At 49.6% G+C, this 27,892-nt stretch overlaps 1 protein-coding gene across 1 annotated transcript; it reads right to left on the bottom strand.

The window, feature by feature from the left end:
• Positions 1-621: 621 nt before the first annotated feature.
• Positions 622-27,866, bottom strand: ADORA2A (adenosine A2a receptor). Its single transcript, XM_054173014.1, has 3 exons — positions 27,757-27,866; positions 10,832-11,726; positions 622-2,935 (listed from the first exon to the last, which is right to left on the bottom strand). Exons 2-3 carry the CDS (start codon positions 11,179-11,181, stop codon positions 1,975-1,977), a joined length of 1,311 nt encoding a protein of 436 aa, XP_054028989.1. The 5' UTR covers positions 11,182-11,726; positions 27,757-27,866; the 3' UTR covers positions 622-1,974.
• Positions 27,867-27,892: the final 26 nt, after the last annotated feature.

Genomic DNA, 27,892 nt, shown 5'->3' on the forward strand with positions numbered 1-27,892 from the left:
CGTCAGCCACAGGGAAAGGGCTTAGTGCTTGTTCATGGTGCTGCAGTGCTAATCCACTGCTCTGACGTTAGCCCAGGTGGAAGAGCTGTGCCAAGGAGGCAGCAATCCCATTAAACTGTGCAGTCCATTGTTCTGCAGGCTTGCCTGGCTTTCCGTCAGGGACTGTGGTTGCAACCACATCTTTTTATCCACCTCACAGTAAGCTTTCTGCTAGCCTGGAGCAGCTGCTGAACATGTTCAGCACTATAAACTACTCACCTCCTTTCATGTAGAGAGACTGGAGAAAAGAAGGTTCTCCTCAAATAAAAGTGACTTTTCATTTCGACAGTTCTCAATATTTAAAGTAAACATGGACTAAGAACACTCAAACCCAACCTGCTCTGCCTCAAATATCAAAATCCAGTTCCTCTTCTATTTCTGCAGATGAGATTGTTTGGCTTGGGGAAAATGCTACTGGAGAGACATGAGGAGGAAGTAGGTTGGGGGTGTGTGTGTGATATTTTTGATGCTTTCAACTAGGGAATAAGCTTCAGATCCCTAGAATTAGGAGACCTTTATTTTTCCAGTAGGACAATTACTGCTTGTCTCTCCAGAAGGCTGGTGGTATTGGACATGGCTTATTTGCCATTCTGCAGTCCTCGAGCCATCAGGCTTCATAAGTGACACAGAAAATTACCAAGCTGCTGTGAAACACCTCTACAACAAATATTAGTGGCTGCAGCACAGATTTGCCTGTTCTCTGACACAGCCTGCTGCAGTTTCTAAGCTAACTGCTGTCATTGCCACCTCTCAGCTTCTCAGAGCATCTGCTAACCAGACAGACCCAGCTCCCCTGGTCTCTGCACTGCAGGGACACATCAGGCTCCACAGTAAAGCACATCAGGAAAAACCCTGCAATCACCAGAGAAAAGGAGCTTGAAGAAAGCTCACTGCAGTTCCACATCAAGGGTTAGGTGTGGGGGTGCTCCTCCCCACACTAAGAAAGAAGAAAATCCCAGAGCCTTTTGAGTGAGAATCAGTATGACCAAAATACAGATAATCAGCTCCTCTCACACAGATGTGGGGCCATGGAATGAATTTGCATTCTAGGAGCACAGGAGAACAAGCACAGAGACAGGGAGAAAGAGCAGGCAGTGCCCACAAGCATACGGATAGCTCACACAGCCCTTCACAGCACCTTGGGGCATGAACGCCCAGGTGAAACAAACCAAAGCCTGGCACCAAGTCCTGCTAACGGCCCTTTTGCTGAGGCAAATCCATAGGACAAAGTGGACACCTTTAGGTTACATTTGCCCTGTGCACCTGGAGCAGTGAGCTCTCAGAGAGTGGATCTGAGCTCTTGCCCATCTTTTATAACTTAACATGAACTCATCCAGACACAAAACTCATTCCAGCAACTCACTGCAGGATAAGCTTTAAAACCATGAACTGAAAGACAAAATGCCAGGGTTGAAGGTATCCAAAGGTAAATTCCTTCCCTCTCCAAGCAGCTGCTGGCATCCATCCTGACCAATAGATGTTGCTATCATCCCCCTGTTTGTTGCAGGGCCGAAGTACTGAGAGGCCCCTTCCCTGCTGCTCCATGCAGCTCAGGGAATTCTTCCAGCCATGCTTTTGTTCTTGCGGGTAGGCAGCGAGCCCCACACATGGGCACAGCGCAGTGTGGTGATACGCCTGCATCAGCAGGTCAACCAGTGCTGAACTTGGAATGCCACCTTTGACCTTCGCACTGCTCTTGGTGACAGGTCCCTGGTGGGTAACATGTCCCTCCTTCCTTAGTCCTTTCAGTGGTCTCTTGGCTTTTCTCCAGACTTGGATTTAGGATCATCCCAACAGTCCTGGGTAGGGACCCACTTCTCCACAGTGATCTGGATTCACACTTCTCCCCCCACCCCCCAGCCTCCTTTTCTGACACAGCAGAGGTCACCAATGAAATCAAACAAGGATTCTACCAGGAAGACTTGGAGAGTCTCATCAAGACACATCAGCTGCTGCGAAGGCTGCTCTCTCCAGCTCTGAGTAAGACAGTTGGGCATCAATGAGCTCTTCGCTGTGAAGCTCCCTGGTCCTGCAGGCATCTGAGAGAATCCCATTTTTGCAGGAGTGTGGGAGATGCCCATTTGTCTCCACATCCAGAGTATTTCCATTCTGGTGCCATTCCAAGGCAGCTTTGCATTTGTTTAAGTCCTGCTTTTCTGGATCCCTGTGGATCTCTCCATTGGTGTACAGCTCCAGTGCGTACTCACTGATCCGTATGCTGGCATTCTCCAGGTCCCCACCATGAGTGGAAGTCCTGGAGCTGGCTGCTCCTGCCTTGAAGGGCTCCTTGCGGCCCAGGATGTGCTGGCTGATGATTTTGCGGAAGGTGTAGCGGAACTCCCTGATCCGGTAGGCATAAATTAGAGGATTCACGACCGAGTTGGCGTGAGACAGGATGATGGCCAGGTACATCAGCCAGAGGGGAGCGTGGGCACAGTTTGGGCAAAAAAGGGTAAAGCAGTTAATTATATGTAGTGGAAGCCAGCAGACTGCAAACAACCCAACAATGATGGCTAAAGACTTGGCTGCGTGGACCTCCTTCTGCAAGGTGGAACGGGAACGTTCACCGTGGACCATCTTGTTCTCCATCTGCTTCAGCTGACGCCGGGCTGCCATGAAGATCTTCAAGTAGATACCAAACATGAGGAGGAGGGGCAAGAGCACGCAGGCAAAGAAGTTGTAGTAGACCATGTACTCCATGGTGACCACAGCCTCAAAGAGACATACCACCATGCTGTTGCTGCAGTTGATGGGAGAGGACCTGTTGGAACCCAGCTCTTCGACCTGGGCACGCTTGTGCCACCCGAGCATTGGTGTCAAGCCAATGATGAAAGACAATACCCAGCAGATGGCAATGATGCCTTTGGCTCTAGAGCCAGTCACCAAGCCATTGTACCTGCAGAGCAGAGAAAATGGGAGTTACATCAGCATCCTTTAGCTAGCCCCTGCCACCCAAGTGACTTCCCAGCAGCCCACTGTCCCAGAAGACAGCAAGAAAGGCAGCACTTAGACTCATAGAATCAGTCAGGGTTGGAAGGGACCACAAGGATCATCTGCCATGGGCAGGGACACCTCACACTAGATCAGGCTGGCCAGAGCCTCATCCAGCCTGGGCTTAAACACCTCCAGGGATGGGGCCTCAACCACCTCCCTGGACAACCCATTCCAGGTTTTCACCACTCTCATGGTGAAGAACCTCTTCTTCACATCCAGTCTGAATCTTCCCACCTCCAGCTTCATTCCATTCCCCCTAGTCCTATCACTACCTGATATCCTAAGAAGTCCCTCCCCAGCCTTCTTGTATGTCTTCAGATACTCGAAGACCACAACAAGGTCACCTCAGAGCCTTCTTTTCTCCAGACTGAACAGCCCCAACTCTTTTAGTCTGTCCTCATAGGAGAGGTGCTCCAGCCCTCTTATCACTTGCTTCTTAGCTGGGCCTTTGGACTTCTGTGCAGAACAGCACAGCTCAGGCCCCATGGGGACACTCTATGCCACCTACATCCCTCCTCTTTCCTTTAGGCAGTGAATAGGTGACAAAAAAGCAAGGAAATCAACACAGTTTTCATCTGTGTTCCTTTACTCCACCAGCCCACTTGGGCATCCACACAGATCTTGCAGTCTGGATAACCAACAGCACTGTGTGACCCTTGAGCATGAAGACCACTGTGGCTCTCTGAAGGCTGGGGTGGTTCCTCCTCCCTGGCAAAGGAGCAGCCTTGTAGCAGGGAATTGCCAGGTCTGTCCTGCAGCAGATCTGCAAGCCAGATAGCACAGGAGAACTCAGAGGCACGGGGCCATCAGTCCCATGTTCAGATGCACTCCAGGGCAGCTCTGCTGAATCAGACAGTAAGCCAGGCTGTATTACCTTGCACAGCACCTCACTCTGCTCCAGAGCATCACTTTGAGGAAGGTCAGCTCCACCAACTTTCCCTAAATGACTAAGCCAAGGCAGCAGTTCTCCTCAGCAGCCCAGCTAGGCTGACCCCATATCTCTCTCAGAAAGGAGTGAAGCTGAGGACAGTGCTGACGGCAGGTGTGCTGGGGGCTGCACTGCACACACCAAAGCAGCTGCAGTGAGGGAGGTATTGATAATGCCTGGCTGAAGCCAGTGCTTTTAGCAGCAAATTTTCCAAGTTCTCCTGAAAGAGACAAGAAGCAGCATTGTGAGATGCTGCCAGTGCAGCCAGGGGCCTTGGCTTGCTTCAGACAACAGCCAGTTCCCAAGGCTTCACAGGTTCCTGCGAGTCCTGAGCCGACTCCACCAGTTCTTCTCTCTGGAAATGTAAATCAGGGCAGTAGTTTCACTGCATTTCAATGCAATTTCCTTCCCCTGCTAATGCTTAGCATGGAAAATAGATGGCTGGATTCCCACATTGTCCAGCCTGGGTCCCACACTGTGCTTGACCCCACATGTCTGCGCTTGGACAACGGTAGTGCTGGGCTCCCAGTGTTGACCCAGTGCTCCTTCTCCTTCTGTCCCCAGGATTCTCTCAGCAAACAAACATTAAAAAAGCCAACAATCCAAGCCATAGAAATCTTTCCATCCCTCAATGGGATGGTTATTCCCACAGGTTCATGTTCCTATCCCAATGCATGTTCAAGACAGGAGAGGAGGGAAACTGCTTTTGCTGGGCATGGTACAGAACGGAGATCCTGCACATGCTTGAAATCCCTGCTGATGGGCCTTGGAAAAACCTGGCTCCACACAATATCCACCTTGAATCTCCCTTTCTCAGCTGCATGTCAAAATCAAAAAGAGAGAGGGTGTGTGCCACTCACTTTCCAGTATCCAAAATACACTGAAAGCCTCCTTCCAGAGCTGAGGGAGGGATTTGGCTGATTCTGTGCAACAAAAAGGTTTCTCTAGCAGGATCCAGTACTTAGAGGATGCTATGGACACAACATGGCGGGTAGCAGGGAGCTCTTCAGTTTCACAACCCATCAACGCAGCAAGACAGTATCTGGGCTTTGAAAAGTACACCCAGGGACCAAGAGATTGGTTGAAGGCACTGGAAGCCTGGAAAAAACCCAACCCAACCCTCAAAACCTTGCAGCCCTGGAACTAGCTACATCTTGTCAGAGGAATTTTGAAATTGTGCAGCTGTTATCCTACAACTAGAGATGTCACCTCCACTAAAAATACATTAATTACTGCTCCAGGCAAACCCCCCTCAATTCTCCCTCCCTCCCTCCCTCTTGCCCTCGGGAGATTTCCATGCAAGAGGCTCTGCAGGACGTAGGAGCAGCACTGAAGCCAAGCAGCTGCTCACCTCGCAGCCATGGTGTGGCCATTACCAACCCACCACTGAGAGCATTTCCACAAGGCCTTGCTCAGCACCTCCAGGGCTTAGGAGAGCAAGCTCACAACGTCTCCTGACATGGCCTGTGGCACCTTGGGGCCAGGTACCCACTGAGAAGTGTTCATGTGCTTCAGGAAGTTTAATTTCTAGGATCCACAAGAGACAGCTCTGCCTCAGGTTATTGTCCAGATGGACTTCTCTGGGCTCATTCCTCAGAGGTGTCACCAGGCCAGTACTGAAGAGTTCATGTACCTGTGTGAGCATCCTTCTAGGCTCACAGCAGCCAGGCCAAAGCTCCTATCTCTATCATTCAGGGCTTTCAGGAAGCATCACATACACTGGGAAATGCTGGCACCTATGCAGGAGATACAGCCTGCTGAAAGGAACTGGTGACATGTTCTACAACACTGGATTGACTGCACAAGCAGTTCCTGTGCCTCCTGGAAAATACTGGCCTGGCTACACAAACAGCCACTTCTGCTGGTGAAATTCCAGTCACAAAGAACATCAGTGATGGTGGAGTTAGGTGTGTGGATATAGGGCTACCCAACTCCTCAAGAAAACAAAGCCCACTTCTGCAAACATATGAAAATGTGGGTGTCTCCCCCAAAACCATTTCTCCTGTCCTGGTGCTGTTCCATCCATTCGGCTGGCAAACTGACTGCAGGAGCAGAGTTGCTCTCAGTCAGTGTGCAGCTCAGCTGGGATGCCTGGAATAACCTGGCTGAGGATGTGATTCCCCCGAGTGCTTGGCCCAAGCTGTGTGTCACTATGACAATGATTCCTGCACAAGCTTCCATCAGAGAAGCTCTGCACTCCAGCATACCACTGCAGCTGACACTGTGTGACCTGCAGAAGTATTTGTGCCACAGGTGGATACCTGAACCCAGCACACGGAGCAAGCAGGAACCTGAGGAGACTTTTCCATTTGGCTGCAGGAAGCAACTTTCTCCTCTCTTTCCAGAGCTACCTTTCCTCCTTCACCACAAACTCCTGCATGAGAACACGTGGCTGGGCACTGTGCCCATGAAGCATTTGCTGGCACCAGAGAGCCTGGAAAGCAGCAATTGTTCTTGGCCATGTTTTTAGATGCTTGGACTGGCAGCCAGTTTTGTTTAGAACACCCAGGGGTTTTCTATCATCAAGCACAGGTTTGCAGGTACCTGTGCCATGCTAGAGGCACAGGCTACATTTTACCCTAGCCTGAACAATGGCTCAGATTCTTCCTCAGGAGCGCTTCATTGCCACCTGCAGAGAGTTACAACTTGTCTAAAAGCTGGCAGAACTCAGCAAAGGGTTTGAGAGCTTGTGGGAAGTTTAAAACGTTGGGTAGGATTTGATAATCACCTGCAAGGTGGAACCCATCACAGAATGTTAGGGGCTGGAAGGGACCTCGAGGGAATCATCTAGTCTAACCCCCCATCAGAGGTTTACAAATCTGAACCCACCAGAGATTTACAGATCAGTTTTAATGTATTTTGGTCCTTTTACCTATAGATAGCTTTCCTCACTGCATTTTTTGGGGGCAGTCTTTTATCTGCAGGAAAAAGCAATCATTCCAAAGCTAGCTCCAGTTCTGTGCAGTATCAGAGGTGCCACTTTTCTGCCTCCTCCATGTTGACAGAGGTTTTGGGTGGGCATACACACCCATGTACAGATCCATTGAGTCATGTGGACAGATCAGGCATGAAACAGTTAAGTAGAAGAATTAAAAAAATGAAAGAAGGGGGTTGGCCCATTTTGCTTTTGCTAGAAGTGAGGGAACTCTGACTTAGGGAGTTTTAAATGCCTCATCTAGTGATTGTTAGGGATGCCTGGTGGCCCCTTCTAGTCCTCTGAGGAGGAGAGGCTTTCCCAAGCATTAAAACAAAACCAACCAACCAACCACCACCAAAAAAAAGAGGATGTGAACAGGCTGAATGGGATCCCATTTTCCTCCCCAGCTCCTCAGCTTTACCCTCTCAGCATGTCTGAGGCAGTCAATCCAATGCTCATCCATCCATACATTCCTAAGAGGAAACACAACTGACAAGCTCTTGACTCCCACAAACCAGCAGAGGACAAAGAGGTGGAGGAACCCACAGATCTGCTGGTGGGTTTCTGTGTCCCATCAGCTGCACTGCTGCCAGGGTGCCAGAGGGTGTGCTTTGTTTCTTCAAAAACAAAAGAGCAAAAGCAGTGCCACATCCAGCACTGCTGCAATCCTGTTGCTCTAACAGACCTCACACTGCCTGTTCCAGGAAATTCAGTTCTCAAGACAATATAGTTATAGTGATACCCCAAAAAATGGGCAGAAATCCAGAATTTTAAAATCCTTTTCCTGGCAAGTCCTCCTCCAGCAATGAGAGTGCTTAAAACATCAACAGAAGTCTTCAAAGTTAGCTCACGAGGGCTGAGTTCAAGACATGAGCTCTGCTCAGAAGCCCTTCAGAGGCAAGCTCCCAAGGGCTGCTCTGCAGAGGTGTCTTGGTACCATTTATCATCATTTTGGTTTCTAAACTGGAACCATCTTTGTGTAGAACCGCAGAAAAATGGAGATGGTCCAATTTAGGGGTAATTTACACCAACAGTTTTCTCCACCATGGCATGGAATAGTTACTACTTGCAACTCCATGTTGTCAGCTGTAATAGGTACTGCTGTAGGTTTGGAACCCAGCAGTTAATGGTAATGTTCTAGCAGCACAGGCTTGCAGAAGGACTACCCTGCACATGGAAGGGTGATGTCCACAGCTCGAGGGAGAAGAATGCTTTCTGCTTTTGAATGTGAGGTTTGTGTCAATGGATGTAAGTGCTGGATGACTAAAGCATGCACAAAAGACATAACTCCGTTGTGCAGGCCAACAGCAGTGATTTCAGCAGAGCAGAAGTGAGGATGGCTGAGAGCACACCACTCAGGAACTCATTCCATTCTTGCACAGCATTTGCTGTTAGGGTAGGAAGCAAGTCTCTGTTTCTGAGAGCATGCTGCATCCTCCCAAGGACAAGACGGGAAGGAAGGAGACTCCTACACTCTGCCTGCACCAGCCTCTCCTGGGGCTTCTTCTGCGTCTTTTGAGATCACTGAATGACTTGGAAGCATTGTCACACAGCTCTCAAAGTCAGCCCACCACAGGCAGTGCTGCGGCGTGCCCACAGTCAGACACATCCCAGTCATAAAGTGCTTCTGGAGAACCGAATCCAGCAGCAGTCCCTCTGTATGGGGCACAACTTTCTCTTGTCCCCCCTCAGCCTTCTTGGTTGCAGATGAAGCAGCAGCAGGTCATATCCAGCTTCCAAACTCTAGTATTGAAACACCCCTTAAACTCCAGAGAGGAGACCACAGAGTAACTACCTGCAGGTCTGGGTAGGGACAAGCCTCTGACATGACCTAAAATGCACTTTGCTTGCAGGGGCAGTGCCTAAGCTACTCCAAATCTTCCCAAGGCTCATTTCTTCATCACCTGCTGCTTCTCTTCCCTTCCCTTCACATCTAATGGACCCCAAGAGAAAATCCCCAACCACAGCCCTGCTGCTCCAGCTGCAGGCAAAGTCCTCCATTCTCCCCATAGGGAAGCAGACAAGGTAACTTCACCCCTATCATACATCGCATTAGCTCCACTTCCCCACAGTGAGCCTTCTGGTGCTCCTGGCTGCACTCAGATCTCAGGTTCACGGGATGTCAGGGGTTGGAAGAGATAATCAAGTCCAACCCCCCTACCAGAGCAGGACCATACAATCTAGCTCAGGTCACAGAGGAATGCATCCAGACAGGCCTTGAAAGTTTCCAGAGAAGGAGACTCCACAACCTCTCTGGGGAGCCTGTTGCAGTGGTCTGTGACCCTTACAGTAAAGAAGTTCCCTCTTGTGTTGAGGTGGAACCTCCTGTGCTGCAGCTTACATCCATTGCTTCTTGTCCTATCACAGGGAGCAAGTGAGAAGAGCCTGTCCCCTCCCTCCTGACACCCAGCCCTCAGATATTTATAAACATTTATTAAATCCCCTCTAAGTGTTCTTTTCTTCAGACTAAAAAGCCCCAGACCTCTCAGCCTCTCCTCATAAGGCATGTGCTCCAGACCCCTAATCATCCTCATTGCCCTCCACTGGACCCTCTCCAGCAGATCCCTGTCCCTCTTAAACTGGGGAGCCCAAAACTGAACACAGTACTCGAGGTGTCACCAGGGCAGAGTAGAGAGGGAGGAGAACCTCCCTCCATCTGCTGGACACACTCTTCTTAACACACCCCAGGATCCCATTGGCCTTCTTGGCCACCAGTGCACATTGCTTCTCCATGGATAACTTGCTATCCACAAGGACTCCCAGGTCTCTCTCCACAGGGCTGCTCTCCAGCAGATCACCTCCCAGCCTGTACTGGTGCAGTTTATTATCCCTCCCTAGATGCAGGACTCTGCACTTGTCCGTGCTGAAGCTCATTTGGTTGCTATCTGCCCAGCTCTCCAGTCTGTCCAAGTCTCGTTGGATGGCCGCACAGCCTTCAGCTGTTATCAGCCAAGCCTCCCACTCTGGTGTCATCAGCAAACCTGCTGAGCAGACACTGTTCCCTCATCAATGTCATTGATGAAGATGTTGCACAGCACTGGTCCCAGCACTGATCCCTGGGGGCCTCCACTAGTTACAGCTCTCCAACTGGACTTGGCATCATTGATCACCACTCTTTGAACTCTGGTCCACTCTTGAACACTTGTAACCAGTTCCTAACCACCTCACTGTCTGCTCTTCCATCCCACACTTCCTGAGCTTGCTCACTAGGATGTCATGGGAGACAGTGTCAAAGGCCTTGCTAAGGTCAAGGTAGACCACATCCACTGGTCTCCCTGAATCTATGCATTGAGTTATGGCTTCACAAAATGCTATCAGGTTAGTCAAGCAGGATTTCCCCTTGGTGAATCCATGCTGACTACTACTAATAAGCCTCTTCTCTTCCAAGTGCCTTGAGATGCCCTCTAGAAGGAGCCACTCCATCATTTTTCCAGGGATGGAGATGAGGCTGATTGGTCAATAGTTCCCAGGAACATCTTTCTTGCCCTTTTTGAAGATTGGAGTGACACTGGCTCTCCTCCAGCCCTCAGGCACCTCTCCTCTCTGCCAGGATTTAGCAATAATGATGGAGAGTGGCAGAGCAATAACATCAGGTTACTGAGGTTGTCACAGAATCACAGGGCATTAGGGGTTGAAAAGGAGCTCAAAAGATCAGCTAGTCCAACCCCCCTGCCAGGGCAGGATCACCTAGAGTAGGTTGAAGTACGGCCTGGCAGGTGGCAGGTAGTGCCACTCAGTGCCATGGGCACAAACCATGGCAGGACAGAGAAGAACTGCAGAAAGAAGCCACCAGAAAATCCATCAGCCAAAGCAGCCTCCAAGACTTTGAAGTAAGTTTTCTCTCCAATAACAAGGGAGAAAAGTGTTGCTCCTCATTTAACTTTTCCTTTCCCAATTCATCTCCAGATCTGTTGACTCTGCTGATGCCCACTCCCAGCCTGAGCTGTGCTCACCTGAGGGGTATGCGGATGGCGATGATCCTGTCAATGGCAATGGCGAGAAGGCTGAAGATCGAACTCTGAGTCAAGACCAGGACAAAACAGGCAATGAAAAGGCAGCCATAGAAGAAGGCACAGAAGCCAGTACTGATGGTGATGGCAAAGGGGATTGCCAGCACACCCACAGCAATGTCAGCAGCAGCCAGGGACACTACAAAATAGTTAGTGACGTTCTGCAAGTTGCTGTTCAGGTAGACCGCCCAGCAGACCAGGATGTTGCCCAGGATGGCCAGCACCGCAATGACCAGTTCCAGGATGATGTAAGCTATGTCTGAAAGGAAGTCTTCTTTCCCATGTACTAGCATGGTGAGAGTGACCAGGCCAACGTGAGAACGTGCCAGAAAAGCTCAGCGTTCATATCTGCAGAGCACCAAACGGCCAAGACACCTCTAAGCTGCCTGGAGTCTGAAGAGGACTCAGCTGCCAGCTGCTGAAGGTTGCTCACATGGACTCTTTTCTCCCCATGGCTGTTCAAGATCTTTACAGTAGAGGGTGTCAAGGGAAAAAAATATTACAGCTTGCCAACTCCAGTAGAGCAGATTAACCAGATGCAGAATAATTCAGACTCCAGCAGGTGAAGGACCAGGAGAGTATCTTCGATGACAGACACTGCTCTCCAGGCCAGAGAGTCCAGCAGGCCGCAGGCCGCAGAAAGCGTATTGTAGGGCAGCATCACCGCAGCTGGGAGTTCTGGTTTCCTGTTGACAATCACACTGCTAGTCGTGGCTTCCTGTCACGCTCATACCTACCAGCAACATCCTCCAGTTCTCTTTTTCACCTTTTCCTGCTCAGACTTGGGAAACAGTCTCTTCAGCTGAAGCAAACGTTCAACTTCTTCACTTGCAGCTTCCTTTTAAAAAACAAACAACAAACATGAACCACACAGGCTAAGTAATCAGCTCTATGGAGGAGATGGAAAAAGCAAAATCTCATTAATGTGGCACATTAAATTGATAAAGGGGTATTAAACAGATCCAGAAGAATACATCATTGAAAAAAATCTCACATTTTGCCCATCTTGAAAGCCTCAGGGCCAGAGCCAAGGTTGGGGAAGGCAGTTTGTCACAGAACTGATTAGAAACAAGGGATGGTTTGTTTTCAAGGCTCCCAACTGAGCTGGCACTTCAGCAGCTGCTCAATAGTCTGCCCTGAAACATGAGAACCCCATTAATGATGTCTTGGCAAGTGCTGTGGCTGCACAGAAGAGAGGTGGAGAAGCCTTTTCACACACACCTGTCTCCTCCTGATCACAGGCACCAGACCCAAGCCAGCACCTGCTGCCCACCCTCCCCTGCTTCACTACCACAGCATGGTGCACCAGCATGCTACTCAGTGATGACAGGAACCTTCACTCACAAGGGGGTTATGTTCTGGCATGTGTGGTCACCACTGTCATGCCATATCCTGCATCCCCTCCAAGTGCACAGACACTGGAATGTGCTCAGCAGCAGGGAGGATGGTTCAAGGTGTGTCAGACAAGGACATCTTTGAGGACACCTCTGCTGGGTTTGCACACACTCTGCAAGGGTCTCTGCAAGTCCCTCTCCTGCAGTACCATTGGCTTTTCAATCTTTGTCCCACTGGCAGCCATGTACTTGTTACACCTGCACCGTCCACAGATTCAGGTCAGCATCATTCTTCAGCTACAACCAGCCAGAGACACAGCCACCAAGAGGCACCTCTCCCATTGCAGGCACAATGCCAAGGTCACTTCTCAAGTGTACATATCCTTATTACAAGAAGAATATGCAAATGCTGGAAAGTGTCCAGAGAAGGGCCACGAGGATGATCAGAGGGCTGGAGCTCCTCTGCTATGGAGACAGACTGAGTTTGGGCTATTCAGTCTGGAGAAGGGAAGGTTCTGAGGAGACCTTATTGTGGCCTTCCAATATCTGAAGGGGGCTACAGGAAAGCTAGAGAGGGACTTTTTAGGGTGTCAGGTAGGGATAGGACTGGGGGGAATGGAGCAAAACTGGAAATGGGTAGATTCAGATTGCATGTTAGGAAGAAATTCTTGACCATGAGGGTGGTGAGACTCTGGAACAGCTTGCTCTGGGAGGTGGTGGAAGCCTCATCCCTGGAGGCTTTTAAGGCCAGGCTGGATGTAGCTCTGAGGAACCTGATCTAGTGTGAGGTGTCCCTGCCCATGGCAGAGGGGTTGGAATTGGATGATGCTTGAGGTCCCTTCCAATCCTAACAATTCTGCCCAGGGAGGTGGTGGAGTTACCGTCCCTGAAGGTGTTCAATAAAGGATTGGAGGTGGCACTCGAAGCCATGATTTAGTTAGTCATGAGGTGTTAGATACTAGGTAATAGGTTGAACTTGATGATCCCTGAGGTCTTTTCCAACTTTGTTGATTCTATGGTTCAGGTTCCTGCAGTGGTGTGCACACAAATCCAGACTGAAGTTGGTGCTACCTGCAGGGAAATAATCCCTACAGCTGCCATTGCCTACAAACTGCTGCACATCAGCTGCATGCTGACATGCCTCATTCGCACTGAACCTGGTGGTCACCTCCTACCTCTGCTCTCAGGCATTGGTGCACTTCACCCCAGCTCCAGCTGAAAATACAGCAGGTGAGAACACAGCTCCCTGAGCTTCATGCCACAGAGATGAATTGTTTGCTGTCCCACCCTGTCACTTGCAGAGTGGATTTTAAACCTGATTTAGTAAGCCTTAGCAGTGATGTTTCTCATTAATTTAGGATAAGGGCTACTTGAAGCATCAGAGGACTGGAGGATGGAGGCACAGCACTAACTGATAAATGGCTCCAGCTCAGTTTCAGGTGCAGCCTGAATCTTCCAACCAGAAGATGTTTTGGGCCCCCATCCCCAAGTGATCTGGTGTGGTCTAAGCCGGCAGGGTTTCATGCCTTCACAGTTCACTCTCTTTCCAAGTCAGAAACCTAATTTCTTAGGATAAAATAAAAGGGTAAAGGCAGTGATAATAAAAGAAAATATGATTAAGTTGTGATTCACATCTGATCTCAGGCATATAATCTAATTTTAGCCCTTTCATTGATTTAGAGCTCTATTGCTAATGCTGCATTTGAAAGGAAAGTGAATGATTCTTAGTGGTTTGGATGTGCTTCAAACCCTTGCTTTTTCTCCACCTCCAGCAATCTTGTTTATGGATTTTGTTTGGTTTGTGTGGAAGAAATCAGCAGAAGAGATTACTTTGTGATGTAGCTATTAAGAGGAAGATAAAAATCATCCATCCATTTAATCTTTTCTAAAGAACACCCCCACCCCCCAAGAAGTCTCTGTATTGCCTGTCTTCCCAAAAACCCTGGTTTGCCACTGACCTGAAGCTTGCTTCTGCTGTCTTGAATTTCAGGGATGTCAGTGATCTGCTCCCACATTACCCTGCCAGCCTCTCACTGTCCATTACAGATCCCAATAGGTTCATCTCAAAGCAGTGAGACTGAGAACTTCCCCAGCAGCCTGACTTCCAGGCAATTGGATCAGAATGGATGGAAGAAATAAAGAATATCCAGAGGGAAAGAAAACAGAAAGGGCAAGACAAAAAACCCCAACAAATAAAAAACCCCACCCAACAACCCTGTGCAGGTGTGTGAGCAAGAAAGGGGGGAAAAGACAGGAAAAAGGTGGCAGGAGAAGGAAAAACAACAGCCAAAGGGAAGCAGTGAGAAAAACAAGCCCACGAGAGGAACACCAGTGTGTGGCTGGCAGATACCGGGCTGTGCCTGAGGGATTGCAGGGGTGCAGGCTCTGTGTCCCTTAGTGTCAGGGCAGCAGAGATGGTGATGAGGTAATCCCCTGGCCATGGGAGGGGGAGCACACAGGTCCCCACTTCCTAACATGCTCACCAGTGTCCATGCAGCTTAAGCTCACGATCCAGCTCCAGCATCAGGACAGGTTTAGAGCAACTGAACAAATGACTGTGACAGGCCTGGTACAAGAACAGTGCTATGGAAAAGAAAACCACCGCAAAATGCCTCCACCAGCTGCTCTAAGATGAGGTCAGGACTGAAGAAAGTGCTTTCTGAAAGGAGCCAGCCTGGTCATGCTAATCCTGGTGCTGAGAGTCCTGCTGTGCTGCTCTTGCACCTTACTCATCCCACACACACCTCAGTGAAGAGGACCAAAGTAAGAATTCCTGGGATATTCTTCCCCATTTAGTAGGATTATAAATCCATATTCATCCCAGCTGCAGTTTGTTTAACCTGATTCTTCAATGGCTCACCTCAAACTCATGGAACATGGAGGGAAGCAACAAACCTGTGCTGCAGAGGTCCCCCCACGCTCATTGTTCAGCACCCAAAGAAAGCTGGAATTGCCCACAGCTCTGCATGTGTCCTGGAAAAGCAGGAGGCTGGAATCTGAGGTTTAATGACCACATCACACACTGACTTCTGACACAGCAGAGCTTGTAACCACCTACCACAACTGCTTGTTTCAGGCTCTGATGTTAAACGTGTTACCTCTGAATCTGTTTGGTCCCTTGTTTCCCATTCTCCTTTGCAAACAGCAGCCTGATTGCTCAGCCCAAGCCATTTATCCTGGAGCAATCTGTGAGATGTTATGTGCAGAAAAGGACAAGGTGTCCTTCCACCCCCTGCTCTCAGATGGGCCGGAAAACACTCAGAGAGCTCTGCAGAGCCAGCAGATCTCAGCAAGAAATGAGCAGAGCTGAGCAGGTGTCCCAGCATGACACAACCTTTTGTGTTTGCTTCAGCACCAGTGCTCCTGCAGTGGCCATCAAGAGAAACAGTCATTAGCCATGCAACATCAGAGGCCTCACCTGTTACTTATAGAAGGTGCCACAACCCCAGAGGTTCCCCTGTGCAGCCTGGACTCACCCAGCTCCCCTTATTCATCTCTTGCAGTGTCAGCCTGCTGCAGCATTCACCCAAGGTGACAAGTAGTCTGTAATTGTAGAAGCATATGCAACTTGCTTTAAAACAAAACCAGGCTCAGTCTTCCTGCTCAGAGGGCTAGGAATTTACTGCCCAAGGACAAACCAAAATACAGACTGCCTAGAGAAGCAGACATGCAGCCAGAAGCACTACAACATTTATTACAGCATCACCTACTTCATGCAAGACCCAAAGGCTCAGCAACCAGGGCTGACAAGACAGAATTAATTACCAACCTGCTTTGCTCATCGAGGAAGGGTGTATTTAACATCTCAGGCCCTCAAGGGATCAATATTGCAAGCCTCTTGAAACTTCAGAAAAATAACCTGCATGACACAACCTGCTGGACAGCTACAATTAGTATTGCTGCTTAAGCCCCTCTTTTGTTTTGTTAATTGCATTAATTCTTTCTTGATACCCTGGGCTATGTTCTGGCCTTTTCCCCATTATTAAATAAACCTTTTTTTTTCCTTTTTGCCACTCACAAATCTGTAAAGCTGTTGCTCTGTTCATTTTTAGTGACTTAGAACATTCTGTTCTCTCTCATATTTCAGCCCCAATGAAAAACTGCTCCTTGAAAATTCAATGAAACATCTGAACAGCACGTTCCCATGAAGCAATGCACCAGCGGAGCCTAAGCAAGCTTTTGTTTGGCATCTCCAGTTGGCTTTGGACTACGGTGTTGCCCCTTCTCTCTCCTGAGTGCCAAAAGCATCAAGGTAAGCCCATGGTCACTGCTTGGTTCAAGTCAGCTACCTCAAACAAGCTCATTTTCTGCTCCTGGCCCTTTGGGCTGAGTTTAGGTTTGGAGGCCCAAGCTCTGCCACATTGGTACAGAGATAACCCTGCTCCATGTGCCAGACTAACATCCATGATAATCTCTGTGACATTTCAGTTTGACAGCTACTCTCAGATATTAGCTGAATCCCCAGGGGCTCAGAAGCCCTCAGGGCACCCAAATAGTGTAGGGGCATGTAGTGGACAGGCTACAGCTTCCCTAGGCTCCAGAGAAGATTGGTTTGTCCTTGTCTGTTGTCTCCTTGTCTGCTTCAGGACAGGCTAAGCAAGGCAGCAGGCAGCTCACGAGCCCATGGGGGTCTTCATTAAGGCTCATTCCACAGGCGACAATCTAGCATCTCCTTTTGACAACAGGACCCTTCCCAGGTACCAGCCACATACAGATTGCCTAACTCCCTGAGGAGAAACCCTCCAATCCCCTAAGCAGAAAAATTAGTGCTGCTAAATAATTTGTTTCCTACTTCCAAAGCCTGGAGGTGAAGATGCTTGCCAGTATTTATCTTCTCTTTGGAATCCCTTCAGGTCAAAGAGAATTTCCCTATCTGTTAAGTCTAAGAAATCTTGTCTCTCCCCATTTCTTGAGAGGACCAAGTCACAATAAATGAGCAAATGCGCTCAGAGGCAGCAGACAGCTGGGGCTGCAAACCACAATGAGAACAGCTGTCCTTGGAGGGGGGGAGCACCAGCAGCAGCACTTTCCTGCATTGCTCAATGGTTTCCTTTCTGTGATTCTGTAGGTCAACATTTTATCAATACTTCACGTTAGAGCAGCTTCCCATGCCCCTGACTGCTCACACAAAGCCAGTGTGCTTGGGGCTGTCAGAGAGCATCCCCATTCCTGCTGAGGGTGAGGAGATGTTGCTGGGTGGGGCAGGAAGGAGGAAGAAGGAGGCATCACCCATCTAACCAAGACATACTTCTCTGGTTCTCCTATTTGCTTTATTATTGGCTGCTGACTAAATGATCTTTTAGGTCATCTGCTTACAGTAATAGGAGGAAATTAAATATTAATAATAGACTATTTCCCTCTAGACCACTCTTTGTTAACAAAGGATACAAGTGAAACAAAGCAGGCAAAATTATCAGCACACCATGCTCTTGGCTTTCAGGTACCTGAAGCTCTTGCAATTTCCCTCAGCCCCTTCTGGAGTTACAGATGCCCAATGTCCTGCACTTTTGCCTGTGTGGCCTCTCACACAAGTGCAAAACAGGGTGATGCCTGGAAATTGTTGTTCTATCAAGAGGCTCCATACAGCAGTCTGTCTTTTTCAGACTTTATCCACGGCACCATTTGAGCTCTGACTGCAAAAAAATGCAGGGCCAAGGACCTGTGGAAGCACAGAGCTTGTCTTCAGGTGGGGAGAGAAGTCTTCCTCCAGTGTAAACCCTACAGCAGGGTAAGGAGCTTCCTGGATTGGCCTGGCAGACTATCCAGAAATAATAAGATGAGGACTTCAGCTTTGCTAAACTTGGTCTAAGGTCCTCCTACAGGAAGGCAGCACCCTGTACCTTTCACTCCGTGTACTTATGAAAGGCAAAAGGAACGGCTCTTCAAGGGTCTGTGCTGCCCCTGAGCTTTGTCAGTCCAGGAATGGGGAAGAGGGACAACATTCCTGCTTCATGTGCCTGTCTCTGCTGCTGCCCAAGGCTTCACAGCAAGAGCAGGCCCACAGAATTTGGGTGTAAACTCTTTACCTACCAGGGGATTACTACAACCACCATTCTGCTGCAGCAGTGGCACAAAAAGCACTAGAAAAATCACACCCCCTCAAGCCTGTCCTTCCTCTCCTGTTTATACCCCATATCAAAATCCCAAACCAAAACCGCCTAAAGAGTGAGAAGAGAAAGCTCCAAGGAGACCCTATGGTGGCCTTCCTGAAAGAGGACTACAAGAAAGCTGGGGAGGGACTTTTTAGGGTGTCAGGTAGGGATAGGACTGGGGGGAACGGAGCAAAACTAGAAATGGGTAAAAAATTCTTCCCTATGAGGGTGGTGAGAGACTGGCACAGGTTGCCCAGGGAGGTGGTAGAAGCCTCATCCCTGGAGGTTTTTAAGGCCAGGCTGGATGTAGCTCTGAGGAACCTGATCTGGTGTGAGGTGTCCCTGCCCATGGCAGAGGGGTTGGAATTGGATGATCCTTGAGGTCCCTCCAACCCTAACAATTCTATGAAACCCCACTTGACAAGCAAAGGTGGTAACACAAAAGGGCTGCCTAATCCAAAGCCAGCACCTCAGCTTTGCCTCCTGCCCTCCATGTGGCAGGAAGGGATTCATTTTTCTTGCAGCAGTGGAAGAGCAGCCAGGGACAGAATGCATTTGACCACTCTTTTCTACCCCACCCCCCCTAAGTGGATGTTATAAATGTTTAAAAGCAAAAAAAAAACCAACCACCAAACAACACAACACACCAAACCCTCACAGTAATTATTCCCATTCTAATGGTCACAAAAAGCCAGGGAGGGCAAAACTAAGTAAGGCTGAATGACCAGAAGTTAAATAAGCCTGATCAAACAAACAAACAAAGGGAAAAAGGTTTCCCTGTGCTCACTGAAGTCTCCCTGGGCAGCAGACATCATGATATATTGCCAGAAGGCACAGAAACGTGCTTGATTTTTGAGCAAACCATTTGTATCCAGGATGATGTGGATTTATTTTTGGAAATGCCACTGTAGGTAAAAAATAGACCATTTGGATAAGCCTCCATAAATCAAACATGAAAAAAAAATAATAATTAAAACCATGTAGCATGGCCAGAAACAAGTTACTACTGCTAGTGTCATCCACAGAGACCCTGAGCAGCCAGCTTTCCTTTCCTGCATGAGGGAAGAACTCAGAAGCAAACTTTGCCTCCCTCAAGCCCTACCAAAGCCAGCTGTGTTCAGACACATTTCCTTTGAGAACCAAATAAGAGAAATGAGGAAAGAGGATCTCTAGAAGTGGTGACCCACTGAGGAATGTTGGCAAGGGAGGAATCTGCTCTGAGGATATTGATCATGTTGCTAATGCATCTACTCTGGGGGGAGGTTTAAAACTAATGGTGCAGGCTTCTCTCCAGATGGGACTTTACCCCTTGTTTCTGGACAGTTTGCAGACAGGTAGCTGAGAACTGGGCACATCTGGTCATTATCCTGCATTTTATCCACTTGTTCCCAAACCCTATTTGCCTCCTCTGACTTCAGGTTTGCTCTCCATCACACCTTGTGGTCCCTGCTCCCTTTCCTTCTGCAAGTTCCAAGTAGTGTTTGTGTAAGCACTGCTAGTGGAAGCAAAGTCACTTCAAGTGATTCCCCAGCTGTGCTTCCCTACTCTGATAAAGGCACTGTATAACCTGAACAGAGATGAACAAATTCTACCTTCCTCTGAGCCAAAGAAAAGCCCTCACTCATCTGTGGCTCATATGCTGACCCCTCTGAGCAAGGGTTCTTACTGAGGACTCACCATGAAGCTCCCACTACCACCCAAGTGGCTTTGACTCATACCCACCCACAGTATGAAAAGCAGTCAAGCCTCCATTGGGTTGCTAGCACAGCTCATCACACCCCTTCCTCTCCAACCTGCTCCCTCCTCTTATCAGTTTAAGCAGTGACACAGTGACAGCTCTCTGCCCGAGCTCCACAGAGCCTGTCCCAACACCTGCAGAGCTCCTGCACGCTCTGTGCCTGCACAGCCACCTCACTGGCTGCTGTTTGCTCTCTATGGGCTGGTCACTTGTAGCTCAGTCACAACGATTCCCCCCTGCTCCCTGTGCCTTGCAATCCCAGCTGACCTGGCCCTTGCAGCCCCAGGCCGTGTGCCTGGTTTGCCCAGCTCATTTCACCTTAGTTTGCTCATTTTCTGCCAGTGGAAAAGCATTTGGACAGGTGCTGGCTGTTCATCCCAAGACCAGGCAAAGGCCACAGCAACATTTTCTTCCTCCTGGGTTTCCAGCATCTTCCCCTTTTCCATTTCTCAGAGGTACTTCTCCTGACCCACTAATGCTTATTCCCTCTGACACCTCAGCATCCCCCTCCTGTTTCTGTCTCAGTCTCAAAGCTATTTAAGACATTCTTAGGACTCTGCCACCTTCTGTGGATGAGTTGTTGTCGATGCTCCGATGTCTTGAAGCCACATGCCCTTGCTTTGTGCCTCCCTCTTCCCTTTGCCATGACTTGCACTGCACCTCTTGCCTTCTCACCCTTTGAGCCAGCCACACACACTACACCTTGCCAGAGGGGCTCAGAGGCTCTTCTTTCCAGTCCTTGATTATAATCCAATTTATGAAGAATTCTGCAGTGTCACTGCTCACTGATGCCGAGGTGTCAGTGTTTGGGTGGTGCTCTGAGGGCTCTGACAGAGTCCCTCCTTCATTTCCTAAGTGCCCAAGCTGTGGTGCAGCACATCCGCCCCGCACCAGCCTGCTGCCTCTGCACGCTTCCTGCTGCCAGGCACTGAGCTGGGCTGGATGCAGCATGCAACTGCTGCAGCCTAGGGCACTTCTAGCCGTCAAATTCTCTCCTTCTGCATAAAACCATGGCACAAAGCCATTCATAGATCACTTCAGAAAACATGTTACTGGACTTGCTAGCTGTTTATGGGCTGGTGTGCTTGTCTAAAGCAGGCAGAAAGGCAAGGAGAGCTCGCAAGAACCTCCCTGCAAGGGAGGCACCTCTGCCATGCTTGGGAAGTGGCCCTCTGCTCCTAGGAAGACTTCAAATAGAAGCAATCACTCAAAGTTCCACCTGTTTCAGTTCCAGTTGTTTCTCAAGTGCATGACAGCCACAATCCTCACACCTTGCTGAGCAAGGACAGACTGAAACAGACTCCCAAGGCAAATTCCTTAGGGACTGTGGCATTTGATTCCAAACACAAAAGATGTGGGTCAAGCAGAGAAGGAGCCCAGGGAGCTACCCAGAACAGACATTCCCAAGTCTTCAGGGTCATTTCTTCCAAGTTGACTGTGCCCACCTCCTGCTTGCTATAATCAAACAGCCAGGCTGTACTCTGGCTACATGGAGGAAATGAAGATTGCCCTTCAGAAAGGGAGCAGGAAAGACAACAAAAACTGTCTGCAGCCCATGAAGGCAGCTCCTTACCTTGCTATATCCTTCAGGAGCTGATTCCATATGGCTGTACCAGACTAGAAGAACCCCGTAACTACACTGAACCCACCAGAATCCTCCATGTCCACCCCTGGTGTAACCTTAAATGAATCCAAATGGCCAAGCCTTTGGATCAGCACTTAGCAAGACACAGGATGACACCACCCAAAAGATCCATGGCTTTTAGGGATTTTACAAAGTTCAGTGCCTTGGTTTTAACAGGCTCAGCTGCAGAAGCCTGATCTCTGAGAGGGAAGCCTTTTTGGAATCAGAGTATTTTAAGGGATCCCTGACTGGGTAGGCATTATCCCAGGCCATTTTTTTGGGGGGTCAAAAGTCCAGGCTGTAGAACATTTGAGAAAGTTTTTAGACTTCAGCATGCAACCCTGCACCTGCACAGGAGCTGTCATGGTGCTGCTGCCAGCCCAAGCCAGTCTGAGGTTATTTCCCATCGTGCCATTGAACCTGGGCACTGATCTGTGGATTGGACGTCTGTGGAAACTGTAATTATTCACATCAGTTTCAATAACCTGCCTCTCTTCTGAAGATTGCATTAAGCAGCTACATACCCCTGGGAAATGTTTCTATGGAAAATCCCAGCCTGTGCCCAAGTGTATGGATCTCATCCTGAAACCCAAGTCATTGTCACCACTAAGTATGGTATTTAACAGCTTCCTTCCCTTAACTCCTTAACCTCAACAACTGATTCATCCCAGGCTCTGCCAACCCTGTGCTGGGGAAACCTCACTAACCAAAATGATAGGTTGGTTTGGAAAGGACGTTCCCAGTACAAGAGGGAGAAACAGGCCAATATCACAGGACAGGCAAAGAGCAGAAACGTACATGCTCCCCCACCAAGAGGAAAAAGGACCAAAAAAAGGGAGAGAGGAAGTGAGAGGATGCCTCAATAGACTAAACCCCCCACAAAATAGCTCCAAGAAAAGCAAAATCAGGAGAGACTCTGAGGTCTGAATATCAAATGAGGAAAGGAACTTCCAACAGGGAAACCTGCAAACCTCACCACTCCCAGAGGGAGGCATTAAAAGAGGAGTCAGAAATCCTCCTCTCCACAGCTTTACCCACTCCGAGCACGGGGGACCCTGCCCAGGAGATACTTATGCATGACCCCCAGCTGACACTGGCTCGGGCTGGCTTCCAGTGACTCCTCCAGTGAACAATCCCTCTCCCACCCTCCTTGGAAAGCTGCTGAACAAGGAGCTGTGAGCTCCTGGGATAAACACAGAGGACAGGGAGACAGAGAACACTGTTTCTCAGATGGCTGGCAGATAAAACAGCCCCAATCTGCAAGTCTTAGAGGCCTCCTGAGAATGCCCAAGTGCCTTCCACCCTGGCTCTGAGTACAATCACAAATGCTAATCAACACAGACAGGAGCTCAGCATGTCATTCCTCACGTCTCCAAAGCCTCAGGAAAAGCCCCCTTTCCTCTCCTTGTATCAGAGAGGGACAGGAAGATTCCCTCAACTTCTGTATGCCTTTCCCTCCCTCTCCCCCTGGCTCAAACTGTCCCTGCAAGAAGTTCGACTCCCAGTTCTCCATTGTCTCAGGTGCATTGTTTGCAAATGTTCCCTAAAAACACAATGTGAAGGATTCTTTATTCCTGTTTCAGGTCTTTCCACATCCCTGTGTAGCACCTGGATGTTATCTGGTGACTAGTCAGTGATAAACCCACTGCATTCAACCCCTGACTTACCACCTAAGATAAATACAATTTGTCTAGTAGCTGTCATTCCTTTCCAAGCCCTGCCTTCCACTGCTGCATCTGTTCTTGTAACAAATTGTTACTTATTTTATCTGGGCCTGAAATCTAAAAACAAAATCAGAAAAGCATCAGCAGGAGCCCCAGGACACACAGCAAATTCCAAGTGTGGCCTTCCTGGCACTAGATTTACAGCTGCTTGGTGGGCAGGGAAGCTCCAGTACTCCTGCTCTTGTCTATCTCCTCCTATGGTATTTGCACATTCTTTACATAAGATACAAGGTAGTTTATCTGGCTGGGCATTTTTTGCCTTAATTATCAACCACCGAGAGCAATGATGAAAAGCATCCTTTCTCCAGAAGAAGCCATAAACTAAACTGATAAGGTTTCAGTTATCTCCTTGCATACAAGTGAATAGCGAGGGCTAAAGCGCTCTGAGCTATCACCTGAGCCTCTGCTGTCACTTCAGAGAGACAGGCATCTCCCTCAGGTCCTACCCAGTCCTCTGCCAGCCCCATCAGGATGTCTCACATAGCACTACAAGTCTGTTTATAGCTCCCAGACCATGCCCCAGGCATCCTGAACAGGAAGGGACAGAGCTTGCACTGGGACACAGTGCTCATCCTGAGCACACCAGCTTCACAGAAGCCATCTTGCTGCAGTCAGATCTTCTCTGAACTCCCCAAAGCAGTTAGTGGCTCTTCATCTCTTCTCACAACTTCACTGCAGTATGTTTATACAAGCAACCTAATCCTAACTTTGCAATTGCATCAACACCTGGAGCCCACCTACCCCATCCTTCCCACGCTGCTGCGCATCTCCAGCCACCGTGGGCTCAAGGCAGCCAGGTTTCACCAGATCTGCTCCTTACTGAATGCAGGATGAGGAGTGACAGAGATCACACCTTTGTTGCCTCACCTTCACCAAATACCTGCATTTGCTGGAGCACTCTAAATGCTCTTTGTTGATCCTCAGGCGGGTTGCCCACTGTGGTCAAGATGAAGAAAGAGCTACAGCAAAGGAGGTTTAAGCTGGATATGAAGGTGTTCCCTGCATGGCAGGGAAGTAAGGAGACTGCGCTGCAGGTCTTTAGGAGCAGGATGGAGAAAGAACTATCAGAAATGGCAAGAGCATAGCTGATCCTGCTTTTGGGCAGAGGCATGGATTAGATGACCTGGAAGCACCTCCTGAGGATATTTGCCGTAACTGAGAGTCGCATTTGCCATCTGTCCCTTCTGCTCCACAGAGATCTACTGCAGACAAAAAAAAGCGCAATACAACCACTAATTATTCCTGACACAGAAGCAGCCTTTGTCAGGCATCATCTCTTCCTACAGAGGAGACTGGAGCCTTCAGAGGTTAAACCACCAGGTCCTCTTGCTCTCCCAAGGCAGAATGCTGCTGGTTCTTTACCCCTAACAGACCAGCCCTCAATAGTCAGTTACAAAGCTCATTACTTTGGTAACTTTCTCTATCTTTTTAAAAGGAGCAGAGGTGCCCTTGTGTCTAGGTAGCTTCATCAAGGCTCTTCACTTATGCAAAACCTGAAGGTGATCCATGAGGAAACCAAGATTTCTGGTCCTAAATAGCATACCCTGATGAAGGGGAGTATCTCAGTTAAGAAGCACCTAGAGAGTTATTCACCATCCAGATCAGATGGAGAGAATGAACAAGAAAAGCTGAAATCTGTCCAAGCTCAAATCTGTTCAAACTGAAGACAAGGACAAACTTTGCAGGTCAGCAAGAGAGCTGCTGATAGCAGCCTTTGGGTGGGAAACCCCTCACTCACAGCTGCAGAGAGCTCTTAGAGGGAGCTTAGCCACACCACGTCTTGTCCCATCTCATGTGTAAAACTGTGGGTGGAAATGCCAAACTGAAGCGAGGAGTTGAAGCACAGTGAGAAGAAGTGTTTAGGTGGAAAATCTGTCAAGCCTTAGCCATCCTGCACAGACGAGAAATCATACAGTTGTCAGTCAGCCAGGCAGAAAGGAAGTGGTAAAGGGGGAGGTTTTCCCTCCACACCAGATGGATAAGCTGCCAGGCTCAAGAATGAAGGGGGTTTACTTGGCTGGCCAGCCCAGCCCCTTCAGAGAAACACAACTGAAAGGAAGAGTGAAGATTCAAACCAGCCCCTCCAATCCTCCTGCTGGACTGAGCCTTTCCCAGTAGTTCTTAAGAGGGCTTAACCACATGGCTCTGCACAAAATCCATTACTGAAGATTAAACAAAAGAGATGAATGGCTTTCCAAAGTTGATTACATCCACACACAGTAGTGCCAGCAGCCCTTATGGAAACATCCTATTACAGTACCAGCACAAACAGAAAGGCAAACATGGGAGAGCTGGCAGGAGGCTTCTCAGCTCAGATCTGCAGTGCCTTTTGTACCCACTGACAGAAAGACAGGGGCTCAAAAGACCGTTGCTGGGCTGGCATCCCCTGACCCGGCACAGGTTGATGCTGATGCTGCTTTTTATGATACCTATGGAAGGAGAGACAGCTTACAGCCACGTGCAAACTACACCACCACCATCTGACAGCATTGCTGAGGAGACCTGCTTGCCTTTTCCCCCCCGCTCTCACTGGACCCTGAAATAGGTCGGTTTTATTTTCTATATACACATTGATGTTTGCAGTTTGTACCCATGTGTTTTCTGTACAAATTCAGGGGCCCAGAGAGTTCCTGGTTGATTCAGAATTGAATCCATTTGCCACATTTCAGCGGATTTAATTTCCATAGGATTTTGGTGATGTGCGATTACATTTCTATCGACTTTTTTATTGAGATTGGGAAGCAGCTCTTTCTCGCACAGATCTAATTCAATTGGACTATTCCTCACATCCCTGTTGGTCACTTTATCTCATCTCTTTGTACTTCACTCGGGCGATATGCTCTGGGGTGTCTCTCTAACAGCAGGAGCTGGCCGCGCTTGCTTTCTCTCTGTTAGTTTCTCTCCTGCAGAAGAATGAATTTATCAATGACTACACTTGGTGAGTTACACAGGTCTGAGACTTAGGAGCCTGATAAGAAACCTGGAAAACAAATACATGCAAAGCTGCAGTTATCTAACAATTGACCATCTGCTTAGAAAAATAATTTTAAGTAGTTAGGGCAATTGTATTAACTGCTATTGACTAAGTGAGTCATGTTGTTCTCTTTAAGTTAACCCTTCTCACCTCTGTGGGCCCTCTGTCCAAGGCAGTTTTGAAGAGGGTGCTCGATCACCTTTACTATTTCCAAGCCACAGCTAAGCCTGCAGTACCTCTGCACTCAAAACTTACCCCAAGCTCATACTGCAGCCAGGGCACAAAAGAGCATTAAAGCTTCCGGGAAACTTCAATAACGCACAAAACCACACAGAAAAATCCCCTGCCAGGAGCATCGCGTGTGAGGGCACCACACACCTGCTGCCTAACACACTCTTCCAGGATGGGCTGCTTGCACCCCCATGAGGGCAGGTCACCCCGGCAGGGTCCAGCAGCCCTGTCCAGCAGGGCAGGAACCCTCCTCACCCATCCTCCCAACAGCTCTAGAGAAAAACAGCACCTTGCCGCCTGTTCCCCACTCACCTGCCCTCTTACCCCCCAGCACAGAGGTACTGAGCCTCTCTGTGACTGGCAGCTGCACTCGCAGCTGGCTACCAAGGCACATCAGAAGGGAAGGGACAGCGCTGAAAAAACTGTGCTGGCCACTTGGCACCTACGAGGCAGGACTGAGGCTTTTTGAGGCGAGGAACGGGATAAGACCGAGCACAGGTTTAGTGGCACCTATTCAGTCCCTGCCCTCTTTCCCACATCACGACTGCACAGTGCAGGGAAAGCTCCTGTGCGAAGTTTGCAGGAAGCGGGCTGCTCCGGGGAATCGCTCCTTTATCGGAAAGCACAAACAGCAGCTGAAAGGCTTGGGGGAAGGCTGCGTCCAGGGGCACAAAGTCCAGCACTTGATGTTTGAGGGAAGATCCGTGGAGCAAACATCCAAACGTCTCGGAGCTGGGGGTGTGTCAGAGCCTGACAATCGGGAGTCAGCACGGTGAGCAGAGCACCGGCACCACGGCGGAAAATCGCCCTCGTCTTGCGGCAGGAGGTTAGGCGGTACCGAGAGAGCAGCGGGCGGCCACTTTCAAAACTCGCGGGAGAGGCGGGAGAGGGACCGGGGCCGCCGCGAACACGGCGCAGGACGCGAGGGAAGTTGAGATGCCCGCAGCTGCTCCCCGGGACCGGCGACTGCCCGGCTCGGGATGAGCCGGCGGGGCGCTGGGGCCGCCCGCACCAGCCCAGGCAGGCGGAGGCAGCGAGGCGAGACCACAGCTCTCCCCGGCCAGGAGGTCCCGCTCCGCCCCGAGCCGCACACCGGGCACCCATCGTCCCTCACCGCGGAGCCCGAACACGGCGACGCCGGCATCACCCACCTGCCCTCGGGGCGCTCCGCCGCTCCGCCCGCGCCTCCTGCGCCGCGCCCGGCTGGCGAGTGGCGGTGCCGGTGACGGCCCGGCGGGCGCTGCCCCGCCGCCGCTCCCGCCCCGCGGCGCCCTCCGCCGCAGGACG

Source organism: Dryobates pubescens, chromosome 25 (assembly GCF_014839835.1).
Source record: "Dryobates pubescens isolate bDryPub1 chromosome 25, bDryPub1.pri, whole genome shotgun sequence".
Taxonomy (NCBI): Eukaryota; Metazoa; Chordata; class Aves; order Piciformes; family Picidae; genus Dryobates; species Dryobates pubescens.

Coding starts and splice junctions, on each gene's coding strand:
- ADORA2A (XM_054173014.1), bottom strand. CDS start 11,181: ATGCTAGTACATGGGAAAGAAGACTTCCTTTCAGACATAGCTTACATC. Junction 2,936..10,831: donor GCCATCCGCATACCCCTCAG/GTGAGCACAGCT, acceptor TCTGCTCTGCAG/GTACAATGGCTTGGTGACTG.